Here is a 16,436-nt window from a genome sequence, read left to right on the forward strand (position 1 = left end):
TACTATTACCACACTGTAAAAATAGTATTTAGTAATTTTACTGTAATAGAGTATTTATTACAGTGTGGTATTAGTATTTTAATTGTAACAGAGTATTTTTACTATGTGGTATTGGTACTTTTACTTTTTATTTGAAATCCTACTGCAGTAAAAGTACAGCAATATTACCAGCAAATGCTTGAAAGTATTACAAATACTGCACTGTCCCAATTTAACAGTGCAATATGTTGCATCTGTGTAATATTGTGCAACACGTGGAGTTACCTGCTGTCTCCTGTTTGATGAGAGGCTGCAGCTTCTGGTCCTGCAGCAGCTCCATCTGAGGTTGCAGCAGCATCATGTCCTCCAGTTGTCTCCTCTGAGGCAGCATCATGTCCTCCAGTTGTCTCCTCTGAGGCAGCATCATGTCCTCCAGTTGTCTCCTCTGAGGCAGCATCATGTCCTCCAGTTGTCTCCTCTGAGGCAGCATCATGTCCTCAGACCTGCAGCCTCCTCCTCGTATCCGGTCACAGTTCTCTCCACCACCGCTAAGATCTCCTGAGCTGCTGCAGTCAGCTTCTCTACGACGACTCCTCTCAGCATCTCGGCTGTAGACACGACTAGAGCCATGTTGGTACTGTTCCCGTGTTGTTACTGTGTTGGTACCTGCAGGAAGAAACGCGCGGGATGTCTGGATCGGATGTTGTCACACTGTGACCCCGCTCTACTTCGCCTCTGATTGGCTGATACTCCCTGCCTTCATCAGGGTCAGCCAATCAGAGGCCGAGGAATGATACTCAGTGTTTCTATTCATATAGCAGCATAATAGAAGGTAGGAACAGTATAAGTACAATATTATTATAATAAAATAAAAAAAATAATAATAATATAGCATGACATGACATAATACAATATTATAATAATAATAATAATAATAATAATAATAATAATAATAATAATAATAATATAGGATAACATGACACAATATAGTAATATAATAATAATAATAATAATATAGCATAACATGACATAATACAGAATTATAATAATAATAATATAGTGTTTATATAATAACATGACACAATACAGTATAATAATAATAATATAGCATAACATGACATAATACAGTATAATAATAATAATAAACACATAGTATAATATTAAATCAATAATAAACCTGCAATTTATTGAATTGCCCGTCATAAATGTGTTTAATAAGGAAACTGATTAATAATTGAATTGATATTTCTGTTTTAATTTGCATCTTTATTTTTTTTGTTAATCTTTGTATTAATTCCCTTATTTATTTATTTACTTTTCTTTAAAAAAAATAAGTGCACATTTTTTAAAAATGTAATAAAAATACATACACGAATGAATAAAGGGGGAAATTAAACAGAAGAGTAAATAAATAAGGGAATTAATACAAATATATACATAAAGAAGCAAATCAAAACAGAAATATCAATTTATGTCGCATTTTTATAAATTAATTAATTAATGGCTAGATATATTTTTAATATTGTTTTTGCTACATTTAATGACACATTTATTTATTTATTATTCTTGATTTTAGCAGGTTCCATCCCACATAGTAGTATTGTTTCTATTCACTGATATTTATCTAGTTTACCTTTATACTTATACTTCCTGTTTTACTATCTATTTGTACATGTATATATATATAAAAATATATGTATATATATATATGTATACATACTAGTACTTGTACTGCAGTAAATACTACTATTTCACATATATATGTATGTGTATATATACACATACATATATACATATATATATATATGTGAAATTATATATATATATATATATATATATATATATAATTTCATGATGATGGTGATATATCAATTAGTCCAGGTCACACACACTCTCTTTGAGATACCACTCATTTATTGATTGAAGATGGTTTGTAAATCCTTGTGTGAATAGAGGTTACTAAAATACAGAGAATAAAATAGAAAACATGTGCAGGCATTAGTAACATGTAGTAATAATAAACAAACAGTATGGTATGAAATTCAATGCAAGCTAAACAGTTTAAACAGGAACAACAGGAGGAGAACAAAGCCTTCTGAACTATAAGGGAGCGTCAACAAACAGCAGCCTCAGGCTCTCATGCAGTTCAATGAGCAGAGTGCACACAGAGGGGGATAGGAGGAGTTGTGCGACGGTCCCTTAATGACGGCCGCGTGCCCGCTCACTGCGCTGCTCTCACACAACTTATCATTCATACTATTATAGAAACACGAGCATGAGCATTATAACATGATACAGGTGACTTTATAATTATTATAGCGATGCAGATACTGAACAATAGACAACTATAATAACTACTCACATTCTCATGTGAATAAAGAGAAAGGAGTCCAGAAGGTTTCAGCACTGATGCTGAGCTGAGTTGGAGGACAGATGAGGTTTGTGATTGGAATCACAGCACTCTCTGATCATGTGCAGACCATGCGCAGAGCCGCAGACCATTGGTCCGTGCATGTGAACAATGCATGGGCTGGTGAGGGGATGCTTTTGGGTTAAACTGCTGCACCTTCTGAACAGTGTGTGTGCGCGTGTGTGTGAAATTAGAAAAGCTGCACCTCATTTGATTTAGTTTGTCGTCGGACATCATTTGTAGCTGCACCACTCCACAACCCGGAACTACACTTTGTGCAGAAAATGTGCAGAGAGAGTTGTTGTGCATGAAGAAGAAGAAGAAGAAGAAGCTGCAGCCTCGGAGACGAAGTGAAGATGTTCTACTGGATGAAGAGGAGCAGCAGCGGCTCGGAGTCTCTCTCTGGTCTCAGTAACATGAACATGTCTAAAGCGGAGATCCTCAGAGGAATAGTGACTGAGAAGATGAGCACAGCAGCTCAGGAGATCTTAGCGGTGGTGGAGAGGACTGTGACCGGCTACGAGGAGGAGGCTGCGGGGCTGAGGAGGGAGGTCGAGCTGCAGAGGAGACAACTGGAGCTGCTGCTGCAACCGAGAGTCAAACTGGAGAGGAAAGGTCTGCAGATATCACACCGATATCACACCGATATCACACAGATAGTACACCGATATCACACAGATATCACACCGATATCACACCGATATCACACCGATATCACACAGATAGTACACCGATATCACACAGATATAACACCGATATCACACCGATATCACACAGATATCACACCGATATCACACAGATATATAGCACCGATATCACACAGATAGTACACCGATATCACACCGATATCACACAGATATCACACCGATATCACACAGATATCACACCGATATCACACAGATATCACACCGATAGTACACCGATATCACACAGATATCACACCGATATCACACAGATATAACACCGATATCACACAGATATATAGCACCGATATCACACCGATATCACACAGATATATAGCACCGATATCGCACCGTTATAGCACCGATATAGCACAGATATAGCACCGATATAGCACCGTTATAGCACCGATATAGCGCAGATATAGCGCCGATATAGCGCCGATAAGGCGCCGATATAGCGCCGATATCACGCCGATATAATGCTGATATAACACAGATATAACACCTGCAGGCACACATTATGTGCATTGTTGAACTCCATTTAAAAACCGTCTAGAGCAGGGGTCAGCACCCTTTACTATCTGAAGAAACATTTAGGCAAAACATGTGATCATTGTGATGAAGGTAACACAGTTTATAGTCTAAGTATATAGTATATAAGTCTAATGCAGTGAGGGCCAAAGAGACTATGTACTACGGAGTATTAGGGCCACATTGAGGGAAAAACATCTGAGATTTACACAATAAAGTCAGAATATTACAAGAAAAAAAGTCGTAATATAACAAGAATAAAGTCATAACTTTACAAGCATTTCTGAAAGTTACAAATAGTCCCTTTAACTTCATGATAAAAATAATTTATATTTATTTTAGACAGAGAAAGGTTAAGAAGCGCGTGGTAATTTGTAAATAATAGTAAAAATCCACAATTAAAACTCCGTACTATATTCATTCATGGAGCTCTCCAAGTCACTGCATGTTCTAGAACACTGTCCGGCACATATTTCAGAATAAAAGCCTTGAGTTAACAAATGAAGGGAAGCTTAGTTTGTTAAGCTTGTTTTCACATGTTGTTTCATGGGCTTCTTCTCTATCAAGCTGCGAACACGCGACTGCACCTTCATGTGTTTCCGGACACGTTCGGCTGTTCACATCTTCACTTTTAGAAAAATATATATATATATTTATATATATATATATTTATGTGTGTGTCTGACTTTGTTTTTCTTTTGATTGACAACATGAAGCCCTGATCCCAGACCTGGAGGACCAGGAGGTGGTGGTTCTGAGTGGTGAGGAAGAGGAGGAGGAGGAGCAGCAGCAGTCAGGTACGTCTTCACCTTTTAAACCTGTTTATACAATTAAATAAAAACAGTGTGGAGTTACTGTAAAAGTACTAAAACCACACTGCTGATGTTGGTGCTGAGCTGAGCCGGCTGAGTGTTGGTTAAACTGAACTCACCTGTGTTCAGGTGGTTAAACTAAACTCACCTGTGTTCAGGTGGTTAAACTGAACTCACCTGTGTTCAGGTGGTTTAACTGAACTCACCTGTGTTCAGGTGGTTTAACTGAACTCACCTGTGTTCAGGTGGTTAAACTGAACTCACCTGTGTTCAGGTGGTTTAACTGAACTCACCTGTGTTCAGGTGGTTAAAGTGAACTCACCTGTGTTCAGGTGGTTAAACTGAACTCACCGGTGTTCAGGTGGTTTAACTGAACTCACCTGTGTTCAGGTGGTTAAAGTGAACTCACCGGTGTTCAGGTGGTTAAAATGAACTCACCTGTGTTCAGGTGGTTTAACTGAACTCACCTGTGTTCAGGTGGTTAAAGTGAACTCACCTGTGTTCAGGTGTGGAGGACACCGGCAGTCTGGGCCTCCTGTGGTTCGATGACGAAGAGGAGGATGATGATGGCGGTGGTGGTGATGAAGAGCAGCAGCTGTCAGCGATGAGCTCCAGACAGAGACGAGAAGATCTGAAGGACCCGGATTATCAAATAACACCAAGGTGACGATACAGCATGCTAGTTAGCTTAGCATGCCGTTGGATGTGTTAGCATGCTAGTTAGCTTAGCATGCCGTTGGATGTGTTTGCATGCTAGTTAGCTTAGCATGCCGTTGGATGTGTTTGCATGCTAGTTAGCTTAGCATGCCGTTGGATGTGTTAGCATGCTAGTTAGCTTAGCATGCTGGTTATTTTAACATGTTTGCATGCTAGTTAGCTTAGCATGCCGTTGGATGTGTTAGCATGCTAGTTAGCTTAGCATGCCGTTGGATGTGTTAGCATGCTAGTTAGCTTAGCATGCCGTTGGATGTGTTTGCATGCTAGTTAGCTTAGCATGCTGGTTATTTTAACATGTTAGCATGCTAGTTAGCTTAGCATGCCGTTGGATGTGTTAGCATGCTAGTTAGCTTAGCATGCCGTTAGATGTGTTTGCATGCTGGATGACGGGTTGTTGCTCGGTGGGGTGAGGCGATAGCAACATGCTAGGTGTGAGCAGCCGCCTGTTGTTCGGTTATTAAGCTGCTGACGATCTTCATCCTGCAGGTTAATTTCCCCCAGAGGTCGGTCTGACAGGAGAAGGCCCGGCAGACCTCGGATCGGTGATGCTCCGAGCCATCTAGTCCTCAGGATCTGCATCCTGGAGGACTCCCGGACCGCCGTGCTCTCCAACACGGGTACGTTTCAGAGACGGAGGCTTCTTTGGCGGTGAACATTCAAATCGACTGACGGGTTTCTGTCTTCCTGCCTCAGTGTTTAAGAAGTACCCGGTGCAGGAGGTGACGTGTCCTCCGGGACTACAGGAGACGGACTTCCTGGACCTGCTGAGGTCCACCTTCCCTCAGCTGGCTGCTCAGGAACCGTTTGACGTCTTCACCTCCGACAGGACGAAGACGCTTCGGCCTCTGCAGGTGGAGACTCTGACACCGGAGGAGATCTGCAGGAGCATCCGGCTAGCTGGACGGGGAAACTCTGCCCTCTACATCCGACTGAAGGTACTGTGATTTAATACAGCGTCACGGCTTTGAAGACAGCGATATAAATGATATTTGCGTGATGTTGCGGGACGCCCTAAACGAACCTCTTCCAGAACGGAGAGGATCTTCAGAGCAGCAGTGAAGACCTTCATCCTCAGCAGAGACCAGATGATTCTCCGTCCCACTCGGCCACCACGTCGGCCGATGAAACCGACACCTGCACCAGGTAACTAAAGACAAAGGGATAAATAAATATATATGCCATTGAATGTACCAAAGATAATATGATTAAAGAATATTCCTAACCTTGAAAAGATAACTCGAACCCTAAACTGAAGTATAATCAGCTGAATGAGCCTTAAGTATGGAGGACGGAACCGGCCAGAATCAAGAATACATGAATAAATGACTCGATAAATACATAAATATGTTATTAAATATATCAAAAATTATATTAAAAATAAATGTAGCCATTAATTAATTGATAAAATGTGACATAAATTGGTATTTCTGTTTTAATTTGATTCTTTATTTATTTATCTTTGTATTAATTCCCTTGTTTATTCACTCTTCTGTTTAATTTTCCCTTTTATTTATTTATTTATATATTAATGTTTATTCAATTTAAATTTATTTATATATATTTTTTAATTAATTTGTATTTGTTTATTTATTTTTTCATTTATTTGTTTATTTGTTTTTTCATTTCTTATTTATTTAATTCATACATTTAAAAATATATATAAAATAAATTCTAAATAAATATAAAATAAATGCAAAATAAATAAATAAAAAATGCAAAAATAATTAATTTATTTTAAAATCCAATAAAAATGAATACAGAATTAAATAAAATTGAAGATTAAACAGAAAAGTTAACAAATAAGGGAATTAATGCAAAGATAAATAAATAAAGAAGAAAATTAAAACAGATATCAATATATTATTATTATTATTATTATTATTAATGGCTACATTTATTTTTAATATTATATTTGTTACATTTAATTACATTTATTAATTCAACGAGTCATTTATTTATTTATTGTTTATTTTGGCAGCGTGCGTCCTCCGTACTCGTAGACGGCTGCAGGAATAACCAGATATTGTGTCCTCTGCCAATCATCTTCCAGTTTATCGTCTCCCAGAGTTCAGTCTGAGAGGAGGAGGCGTGGCAGACCCCGCCTCGGTGAGGAGCCCACCCACCACCTCCTCAGAGTCTGCATGCTGGACGACTCCCGGTCCGACGTGCTCTCAAACAAAGGTGAGTTCACCGTGTTGTAACGGCGCCGTGATGCAGATCCCGCTGCTGACCGCTTCCTCTGTCTCAGTGTTGATGAAGTCCTCGGTGAAGGAGGTGACGTGTCCTCGGGGACTACAGGAGGCCGACTTCCTGGACCTGCTGAGGTCCACCTTCCCTCAGCTGGCGGGAGACGACAAACCGTTCGACGTCTTCAAGTCGGACCGCAGCCGCAGACTGCAGCGGCTCGACGTGAAGACGCTGACGCCGGCGGAGATCTTCAGGACGCGGTCCACCGGCGTCGAGAAGACGCTGCTCTACATCCGACTGAAGGTACATACTGCAGTAGTACTAACCGAGTACACGGACAGAGAACACTCTACTGACTCGGCAATACTTTTACTGGGGACCACATTAGTATGGAGGACAAAACCTGCCAATATAAAAAAAATAACTAAATGACTGGATGAATTAATTAATTTATTTATTCTTCTGATTAAGTTTCACTTTTATTTATTTATGTATTTATGTTTATTAAATTTTAAATTATTTATTTTTTATTTGTTAATAAAATTAATTAATTAATAATTCATTCATTCATTCATTCATTAATACAATTTAATAATGAATACGTACATTTAAAAATAAATGCAAAAATAATTTAAAAAAGTTAATTTATATAAATAAATGAAAGGAAATTAAATAGAAGAGTAGATAGCTACAGAATTTAATATAAAGGTAAATAAATAATAATATTATAAATAATAATTTTGGTGCATTTAATTGCATATTTATGTATTTATTTAATCTAGATTTTGGCAGGTTTCATCCTCCGTATTTAGGCTCATGTAGCTGATAATACTTCCGTACAGGGGTCGTATAAAGTCTTGAAAATGCAAATTTTTAACAGTTTTTTTCCTGTAAAACTTCAACTCTTGCAGACAGGAGAGGAGGAGGAGGAGGAGGAGGAGGAGGAGGAGCTTTTCCAGAGAAACGATGACGTCAACAGCGACTCTCCGTCCAACGCCGCCGTGACGATGCAAAGTGATGAAGCCGGGCTCAGTTCAAGGTAATTTAAAAAGAAAGAGGACGTCAGGGTTTCAGTTCTTCAGAAAGAGAGCCGTTCTGCATCACGACTACTCTTCATCTTATTTAATTTATTCATTTTAAATATTCATTTTATTTTTTATTTTTAGTATTTTCTGATTTATTAAATTGCTTTACACCGTAAGCATCCCGATAAACTCTGCTAGCTTCAGGATAAACTGTCCTCACTCTTCTTCATCAGCTGCCGTCCTCTTCCTACTTATTTTATATTTGTGACATCATCATTGTGACATCATCATTGTGACATCATCATTCTGACATCATTATTGGATGGCGGACACGGTCAACGCCGTGTCCGCCATCTCTCTTTCTTTTATCTCCAGTAAGTGTTGTTCATCTTTGGATTATTATTAAGGTTAGAACTAGTTTTTTTATTTTAGTTTAGTTTTAGTTAGTTTTTCAGAAAGGTTTCCTTTTAGTTTTTGTATATTTCATTTCAGTTTTTATATATTTAGTTTTATTTTTTATATATTTAATTTTTGTTTTTATATATTTAATTAAAATTTTTATATATTTAGTTTTTGTTTTTATTTATTTAATTTTAGTTTTTATAAATTTAATTTACACTTTTATATATTTAATTTTAGTTTTATACATTTAGTTTGTATATATTTAGTTTTAGCTTATATATATATTTATATATATATATATATTAGTATTTATTATTATTTTATTTATACATTATTTTGAGTCTGCAGTAGTATTCTGCAGTAGTATTCTGCAGTAGTATTCTTCAGTAGTATTCTGCAGTAGTATTCTGAAGTAGTATTCTGAAGTAGTATTCTGCAGTAGTATTCTGCAGTAGTATTCTGAAGTAGTATTCTGCAGTAGTATTCTGAAGTAGTATTCTTCAGTAGTATTCTGAAGTAGTATTCTGCAGTAGTATTCTGCAGTAGTATTCTGCAGTAGTATTCTGCAGTAGTATTCTGAAGTAGTATTCTGCAGTAGTATTCTGCAGTAGTATTCTGCAGTAGTATTCTGAAGTAGTATTCTGAAGTAGTATTCTTCAGTAGTATTCTGAAGTAGTATTCTGCAGTAGTATTCTGCAGTAGTATTCTGAAGTAGTATTCTGAAGTAGTATTCTGCAGTAGTATTCTGCAGTAGTATTCTGCAGTAGTATTCTGCAGTAGTATTCCTGTTAGTATCTTTGGCACGTCTGTACTTCAGTTTCTCGTCATTCATCGGCTGACGTGCACGTTGATACCGATGTATATCTGCTATGAGCGAATATCGGCCGATCGATCGGTCGGGCAGCTTCTGTTCGTCAATATTAATAATTATAAAATATATTAAAACATATAAACATCCATACAACATATTAATAGAAAAAGTAATTTATTATTATTTCTGCTCCACATCAGCGTCGTTCAGCGTGTAGACGGTAACGGCAGCTCAACATCACAGCAACGGGACATGGACACGGAGGACGCCGGCGATGAAGACGCCGCCGAGAGCCACGTGGACTCCGGCGACGACAAGGATGGAGACGAGGCGTTGGACGGAGACGACGACTGGAAACCCGATCCCGAGCCGCAGACGTCAAAGACGAGGAGGCGGCGGCGGCGAGGAGCTCTGACGTCGTCCGGCGTGGAGGGGAAGCTGATCGGGAGCGGTAAAACGCCGTGTAAAGTCTGCGGAGTCTGGTACAGGATACAAGGCGGTCTGATCAAACACGCCTGGATCCACGTGGACGAGCCGCAGTGCGTCTGCGGCGTGTGCGGCGAGCGTTTTGAATCTGTGGAGGAGTTAAAGGGACATCTTAAGAAATATCAGAAAACTCACGAGTGTTCGTATTGCAGGAAGTCGTTCTTCACCGTCACCGGCCTCAAATGCCACACCACCCTGCACACGGGAAACCGCCCGTTTAAATGTGACGTCTGCAACAAGACCTTCGCTCACATGTCCAACCTGAGTATCCACCGCTGGGTCCACGTGGACGACAAACCGTACAAGTGCGACGTTTGCCCGAGGGCGTTCGGTCTGAAGGGTCAGCTCCGAGCTCACGGCAAGATGCACACGGGTCGGGACCGGTACCACTGCACCGTCTGCGGCAAGTCTCTGTACGACCGGCGCTCCTTGACCCGCCACAAGGCCACCCACTCGGGCGAGCGGCGGTACAGCTGTCAGATTTGCGGGAAGCGTTTCAAACTTCCCGGCACGTTGAAGTCTCACGAGAAGACGCACACGGAGAGAGAGCGGCCGTACCTCTGCCACGTCTGCTGCAAGACCTTCCTCTCCAACTGCGGCCTGACGGCTCACATGAGGACGCACAGCGGCGAGAGACCGTATGCCTGCGCCGTGTGCGGCAAAGGCTTCATATCCAACGGCGAGCGGAAGGCGCACATGCGCGTGCACACCGGCGAGGCGCCGTACGGCTGCTCGGAGTGCGGTCGTTTTTTCAAACGCAAGACTCACCTGACCAACCACGTGAGGAGCCACCTCGGCATCAAGCTGTTCGTCTGCGCCGTCTGCGGGAAGGCGTGCTCGCGCCAGGAACACCTGACGGTCCACATGAGGACGCACAACGGGGAGAGACCGTACCAGTGCACCGTCTGCGACAAAGCCTTCACTCAGAGCCACTGTCTGAAAACACACATGAAGAGCCACCAGGGCGACGAGAACCCGTTCCTGGACGCGTCCACGTCCTGAAAGACGCGTCCACGTCCTGAAAGACGCGTTTCATCAGCCGGGTTCCGTACGGAGAGTCACGACGGAGGTCGTTTAAAAAATCTGTCTGGAGCCGCAAAACATGTGATCATTGTGATGAAGGTAACTCAGTTTATAGTCTAAGTATATAGTATATAAGTCTAATGCAGGGAGGGCCAAAGAGACAATGTACTACGAGTATTAGGGCCACATTGAGGGAAAAACATCTGAGATTTACACAATAAAGTCAGAATATTACGAGAATAAAAGTCGTAATATTACGAGAAAAAATGTATAACTTTACGAGAAAAAAGTCATAATATTAACTACATAATATACATAATATAACTTAATGAGAAAAAAATAAAGTAACATAATATTAAGACTTTTTTTTCTTGTAAACTTCTGACTTTATTCTCTAAATCTAGATGTATTTCTTTCCCTCAGTGTGGCCCTAATACTCCGTCGTACCGTCGTACATCAGACTTACAACAATTATAAATAAAAATGCCACTGGAGAGGAGCTAACGAGCTGCAGGTTGCTGACCTCTGACCTCTGACCTCTGACCCGGCCCGACTTTTAAATAAAAAATATTAAAAAATTGCAGATTTGCAAACACAATTTTTGGATTACTGCGATAATTCATTAATTAGTTGAACAATATAGAAAAATGAATCATTAGTTTTAATAATTGATTGTTTGTTTTGGTACCAGAGATCAGGGATCGTATCGGCATTAGTATATAAAAACATTTTGATTAAAAAATAAATGCTGGATCAATTAAATAATTAGTTGATTAATATATAAAAGTAATCAACCGTCATTATTAACAGTCTTAATAACTGATCATTTGTTTGATTGTGTTGGCGTTGGTATTTAAAAAGCCCGACGCTTTGATGGAAAAATCAAACAATTAACAACTTAGATGATTATTTGTTTTAGCGGTCGTTCTCTGGTTCATACATCGTTGTAAATATAAAAGATTATCCACGGATAAATCATCTGTTTCAGTTCATTACTACGATGATAACGAGTTAAAGAAAAAAGAAAACAAGACTGATGTTACAGCTTTTTATACTTTGTTCGTAGTACAGTCGTGTTGTACTTCATGTTGTGTTCACTGCTTCCAGTTCTCTTGTCTTTCCTACATTTTTACTTCTTGCAGCGTTAATAAAATTAGTCTTTATTCTGTTACCGTAAATCCATGTGTTTTTAATGTTGCATTCAGGGCACGTTGGGAAATGGGATGTTTCCTCAATCTGAGCGGTTTAAATTGAAGTAATCAGCCGTTAATCTCTGTATAATAATTCCTGATATCCCACGTGTTCCTGAATGCAGCATATGGTGCCTTAAAGTGCATGTTTTCCTCAACAGATATTATTCAACTATTAACCGCAAATATCCTGGTTTTACACTTTTACTTCTGCAGCAAAGTAAAGAGCTCAGATACTACTACTACTACTACTACAGTGTACTTCACTGTGATGCTACATCCTGTATGTGTGACCAAAATAAACTTCATTCTGTGTAAAAAATATCTCCCTTTTCTTTTCATGCTACTTTCTACTTTTACTCCACAACACGTATCGGACCGCTTTAATTACTTTAAAAACTAAGATTTTATTTTTTACAGTGTGGTATTAGTACTTTTACTGTAAAAGAATATTTTTTTACAGTGTGGTATTAGTACTTTTACTGTAACAGAGTATTTTTCGGAGTATTTTTCTGTTTGTACGTACAGTCAGGGTGTCGCCGTGCTGCGTTCAGGGCAGCTCCAGCATGTCGTGTTCGGTCAGGATTCGCTGAGTTTGCGTGTGCACGAGCGTCAGGGCGTGGATGATGGCGTGCAGGACGGGCTTGGCCTCCCGCTGGCTCTGCACACAAACCAGCTGCAGGAAGTACTGTCTGCCCGGGAGGGCGAGGAAGACGAACTCCGCCGCCTGGCGGAGCACCCAGTGGTGGTGGGGCGCCAACGCCACCTTGTAGGCGTCCCTGAGGGAAGAGGACGCAAAGCAGATGTCTGTTAGCGTTAGCCTCAGTCTGTAGTTAGCGTTAGCGTCAGTCTGTTAGCGAAGTGGTGAGGTCGTTACCTGCTCAGCTCTCCAGGTGTTTTGTATTGTCCGTCGGCGTCCGGTCCTTCAGCCAAACCCTCCAACAGGAGCTTCAACCACAGCAGAGATCGATGCAGCCGCAGCAGCGTCCTGCAGCCCGAATCTGTACGGCGGGAGAAGTCGACCACGCCTTCTCTTAGCTCCGCCCCCACCATGAGTCTGACTGAACGAAACCCCTCAAGAGACAAAACAAAGACAATCAGCTGACGACTTCATATAATCCGGCCGTGTGGTTTTACGACACTCACCTCGTTCTTTAGTCCAAACGACGCTGCGGTTTGTAGTCCGGAGCTGTCAGGCGGACCACGTTTCCCATGAGCCTCTCTGCTGTGTTTGAGTGACAGCTCTCGTATCAGTACGACCTTTTCCCTCACCTTCTGAGAAAAGAAACCGACCATCGTCCCGAGAGACTCCATGAAACTGAAAGAGAGATTTTATCTGTGAACCGGCAAATCGGTGTGTGTCCGTGTTCCTGTGTTTCTACCGTTGTGAGGACCGAGTCCTCAGACTGTGATTATAGACCCCTTCGCTGTTAGTAACCGTGATGAGGCATTTAGTGGGACAGCTGGCTGGCTAACGTTATACAGCTAGCTAGATTGTCTGATATCTGGATTCTGGCAGCCAACAACACAGCAAGAGGACATTTAGATGTGGAGCTTTAGCCTCCAGTCTTTCCTTTGTTTAGCCTCCAGCTCACACCGTGATGACATCATCATGACGTCGACACTAAAAGGGTCCATAGTGAGTTTCAGCTCGTTGTTTATCTGTCCGGCCCACGACTTTACAGCTCTGGTTAACTCTCACTGCTCTGCTGAACTGTGTATCAGCATGCTTTTCAGAGAAAAAGCTGTAAAAAGCCACATTACTATCTGAAAGCTGAGGAGTTTACACCCACTGGAAAGGTGAGCTATCTTTGTTATATGACTTGTTATCACAGGTTTCTAGAAAATTAGAGGAATGGAGTGTAAATATGGAAGAAGCAGATTTGGAAATTACATGTTAGAAGGCTCAGACTCAATAAATACAAAATGTACGAACTTATTTTACTGAAGTTCCCTTTGGAGCTAAAGTTTTATTTAAAATGTACCCAGATGTATGTTTCATTATGTTGTTGTTTCTGCAATCGTTACTTTTTGACTTTGAACTAATTTATGGAGTCACATTTTTTAACTTTATGGACATTATGCACAACAACTGTTTTCTTTTCCCCTTTAAGAGTGAGCTTTAAACGAGCCGGTAGCTGGTGGATCTTCATCTGAGTGAATGAGTGTATTTAATAACACTTTATAATAACAATCATTTATAAATGGGAAATCGATAGTCGATTAAACATAGTCAATAGTTATTTCACTGTTAACAATGAAATTATAATTAATAATGTTTACTAATTATTAGTAATGCTATAATTTCTGTTATTTTATCATTAGTTTGTGTAATATGAAATACATAGCGTATAAATTATATATTGTATCATAGCTGATAAGTTAACAATTACATTCTGATTACATTAGTAAACTATTAATAACAGTTTATTGTTGCACATATTATAACATTGTATATACTATATTAAGTATTTGTTAATAATTACCAAATGATTTGTAAAGTTAATATTAGATAGATGGACCAGAAACCAATTATTAACCATTAACAAAGTATTAACTATTTATCTAAATAATGTTTATAGATGCTTTACAACGTATTTATTAACTATTTAACAATTTATTATAACCATCAGTTGTAACTTTATAATAGCCATCCAAATATATGTTTTACAAACCAGTTATTAACCATTAACAAAGTGTTATAAATATCTATATGTAATGTTTATACATGTTTTACAAATAATATCTTAAATCATTAACAATTACTTATATATAGTATATAAAATGTTAGAATTTGTGCAACAATAAACTGTTAAATAACTTTTTTTTATTATAGCATTACTAATGATTAGTAAACATTATTAATTATCATTTCATTGTTTAACAGTAGAATAACTATTAACTAAGTTTAATTAACTATTAAATTTACCATTTAGAAATGAAGGTTATTATAAACCGTGTATTTCTTAAAAATGTCTAATCTCTTAAAAACTTTTCCTTTAAAAATAAAAAATGTGTGTACTTGAGGAGCTGATCCCAGCTCTGCAGGTACGGCTCCAGCAGGACGTCATCGGCGTCCGCCAGGCTAGACTTTAAATACCGCAGCAGACGCCACGCCTGAAACGATTGACCAGGACACTCCTGGATGAGGGGCGGGGCCTCCTCAGCGACCAATGGAGGCTCAGGCTGAAAGAAAAAAAAATTACGAAAAGTTTGAACTGTATATTTAGCTAGTTGGTTGCAATCTGCAAAATTAATACAAAATATTCAAAGTTATAGAGAATGTCTTACCGTTTGGTGGTAATAAATCAAACATGGCTGCCAGGCGCTGCCACAGTCTCTGACTCCACTCTGAGCTGACGAGACACAAACAAAACTCTGGTTACCAACAAAGAAAAAAACAAAAATTATTTTTTTATACATATTGTCATGGTCCGGAGCCCCAAATGCCCAATATTTATTAGTGTCAGTTTCTTTATAATAATATTAGTATTTAATAACATTCATAATTCATTTTGCATCCTGGGTTTAGCGCCGCCCAAGATGATTATGATCGGTTTAAAGAAATATAAATACTAAGGTGACAAACCAGATTGGTCAAACATAACAGAGCCTCCCGGACGAGCCCCCTTTTGTCCCAAACTGGCTCAGGGAATGTGATAAAACGGGAGTTTTATTAGTTAATACAGTACGATATTTACGACTATTAATATTAAATATAAGTATTAATTATATTGAGCATTAAAGTACTCAACTAAAGTACAAGTACTTCAAAATTGTACAGTTACTTTCCACCACTGTGAAATAAAAAAAACTCAGAATAACTTAATTGAGGTAGAGCCAACATGGCCGATATTCAGTGACACTCGACAGTGACGGAGGAAACTCACGAAGCCAGGAGGAGCTGATGAAGAGGAGCAGAGCCAACATGGCCGACAGCAGCAGGTAGTGAAGCAGCGTTGGCCGTCTGAGGAAAACCATGGTAACCACAAAACACACACACACCGACCAAAAATAAACACTTTCCCTTCGACTCTACGGTTAAAACACACACATTATTTACAAGCCGTCGCTTGTCATCACATCTCTCTCTCTCTCTCTCTCTCTCGTTGGGGTTGAAGGTCGTTCACTCACTCTTATAGGTACAGGAAGTATTAAACACTCGGGATGACCTTTGCAC

General features: G+C 39.5%; 4 protein-coding genes across 5 annotated transcripts in view; 2 read left to right on the forward strand and 2 right to left on the reverse strand.

Moving 5' to 3' along the window:
- Positions 1–472, reverse strand: part of LOC141761265 (uncharacterized) — a 7,698-nt gene extending 7,226 nt beyond the window's left edge. The window contains exon 1 of the mRNA XM_074624596.1: positions 265–472. Coding sequence (XP_074480697.1) covers positions 265–472 — 208 coding nt within the window. The remainder of the gene's footprint in view (positions 1–264) is intronic.
- Positions 1–11,313, forward strand: part of LOC141760516 (uncharacterized) — a 113,534-nt gene extending 102,221 nt beyond the window's left edge. The window contains exon 12 of the mRNA XM_074623376.1: positions 10,242–11,313. Within this exon, the coding sequence (XP_074479477.1) occupies positions 10,242–11,045 (804 nt within the window). The 3' untranslated portion in view covers positions 11,046–11,313. The remainder of the gene's footprint in view (positions 1–10,241) is intronic.
- LOC141760813 (ceramide-1-phosphate transfer protein-like) lies at positions 52–16,364 on the reverse strand. 2 transcript variants are annotated; one of them, XR_012592453.1, is made up of 7 exons: positions 16,147–16,364; positions 15,548–15,612; positions 15,279–15,442; positions 13,403–13,574; positions 13,134–13,330; positions 12,675–13,035; positions 52–101 (listed from the first exon to the last, which is right to left on the reverse strand). XR_012592453.1 is itself a non-coding variant. In XM_074623901.1 (6 exons), the coding sequence occupies exons 1-6, from the start codon at positions 16,235–16,237 to the stop codon at positions 12,807–12,809; spliced, it is 918 nt and encodes a 305-aa protein (XP_074480002.1). In that variant the 5' UTR covers positions 16,238–16,364; the 3' UTR covers positions 12,556–12,806. The 2 variants fall into 2 exon arrangements, 1 of the variants encoding a protein (XP_074480002.1); XM_074623901.1 differs by lacking the exon at positions 52–101 and having other exon boundaries at positions 12,556–13,035.
- LOC141761266 (uncharacterized) lies at positions 2,536–10,146 on the forward strand. The gene is made up of 11 exons (XM_074624597.1): positions 2,536–3,004; positions 4,320–4,400; positions 4,922–5,078; positions 5,619–5,749; positions 5,826–6,067; positions 6,163–6,275; positions 7,183–7,313; positions 7,381–7,622; positions 8,231–8,358; positions 9,758–10,096; positions 10,140–10,146. The coding sequence occupies exons 1-11, from the start codon at positions 2,746–2,748 to the stop codon at positions 10,144–10,146; spliced, it is 1,830 nt and encodes a 609-aa protein (XP_074480698.1). The 5' UTR covers positions 2,536–2,745.
- Positions 16,365–16,436: the final 72 nt, after the last annotated feature.

This window comes from Sebastes fasciatus, chromosome 22, assembly GCF_043250625.1.
Source record: "Sebastes fasciatus isolate fSebFas1 chromosome 22, fSebFas1.pri, whole genome shotgun sequence".
Classification (NCBI taxonomy): domain Eukaryota; kingdom Metazoa; phylum Chordata; class Actinopteri; order Perciformes; family Sebastidae; genus Sebastes; species Sebastes fasciatus.

Excerpts from the sequence above, each read along its gene's own strand:
- LOC141760813 (XM_074623901.1), bottom strand. The coding sequence starts at position 16,237 with ATGGTTTTCCTCAGACGGCCAACGCTGCTTCACTACCTGCTGCTGTCG. Across the intron at positions 15,443-15,547 it reads TGATTTATTACCACCAAACG|CCTGAGCCTCCATTGGTCGC; the intron begins GTAAGACATTCT and ends TTTTTCTTTCAG. Across the intron at positions 13,575-15,278 it reads AGCTGGGATCAGCTCCTCAA|TTTCATGGAGTCTCTCGGGA; the intron begins GTACACACATTT and ends TCTCTCTTTCAG.
- LOC141761266 (XM_074624597.1), top strand. The coding sequence starts at position 2,746 with ATGTTCTACTGGATGAAGAGGAGCAGCAGCGGCTCGGAGTCTCTCTCT. Across the intron at positions 3,005-4,319 it reads AGTCAAACTGGAGAGGAAAG|CCCTGATCCCAGACCTGGAG; the intron begins GTCTGCAGATAT and ends GACAACATGAAG. Across the intron at positions 8,359-9,757 it reads GAAGCCGGGCTCAGTTCAAG|CGTCGTTCAGCGTGTAGACG; the intron begins GTAATTTAAAAA and ends GCTCCACATCAG.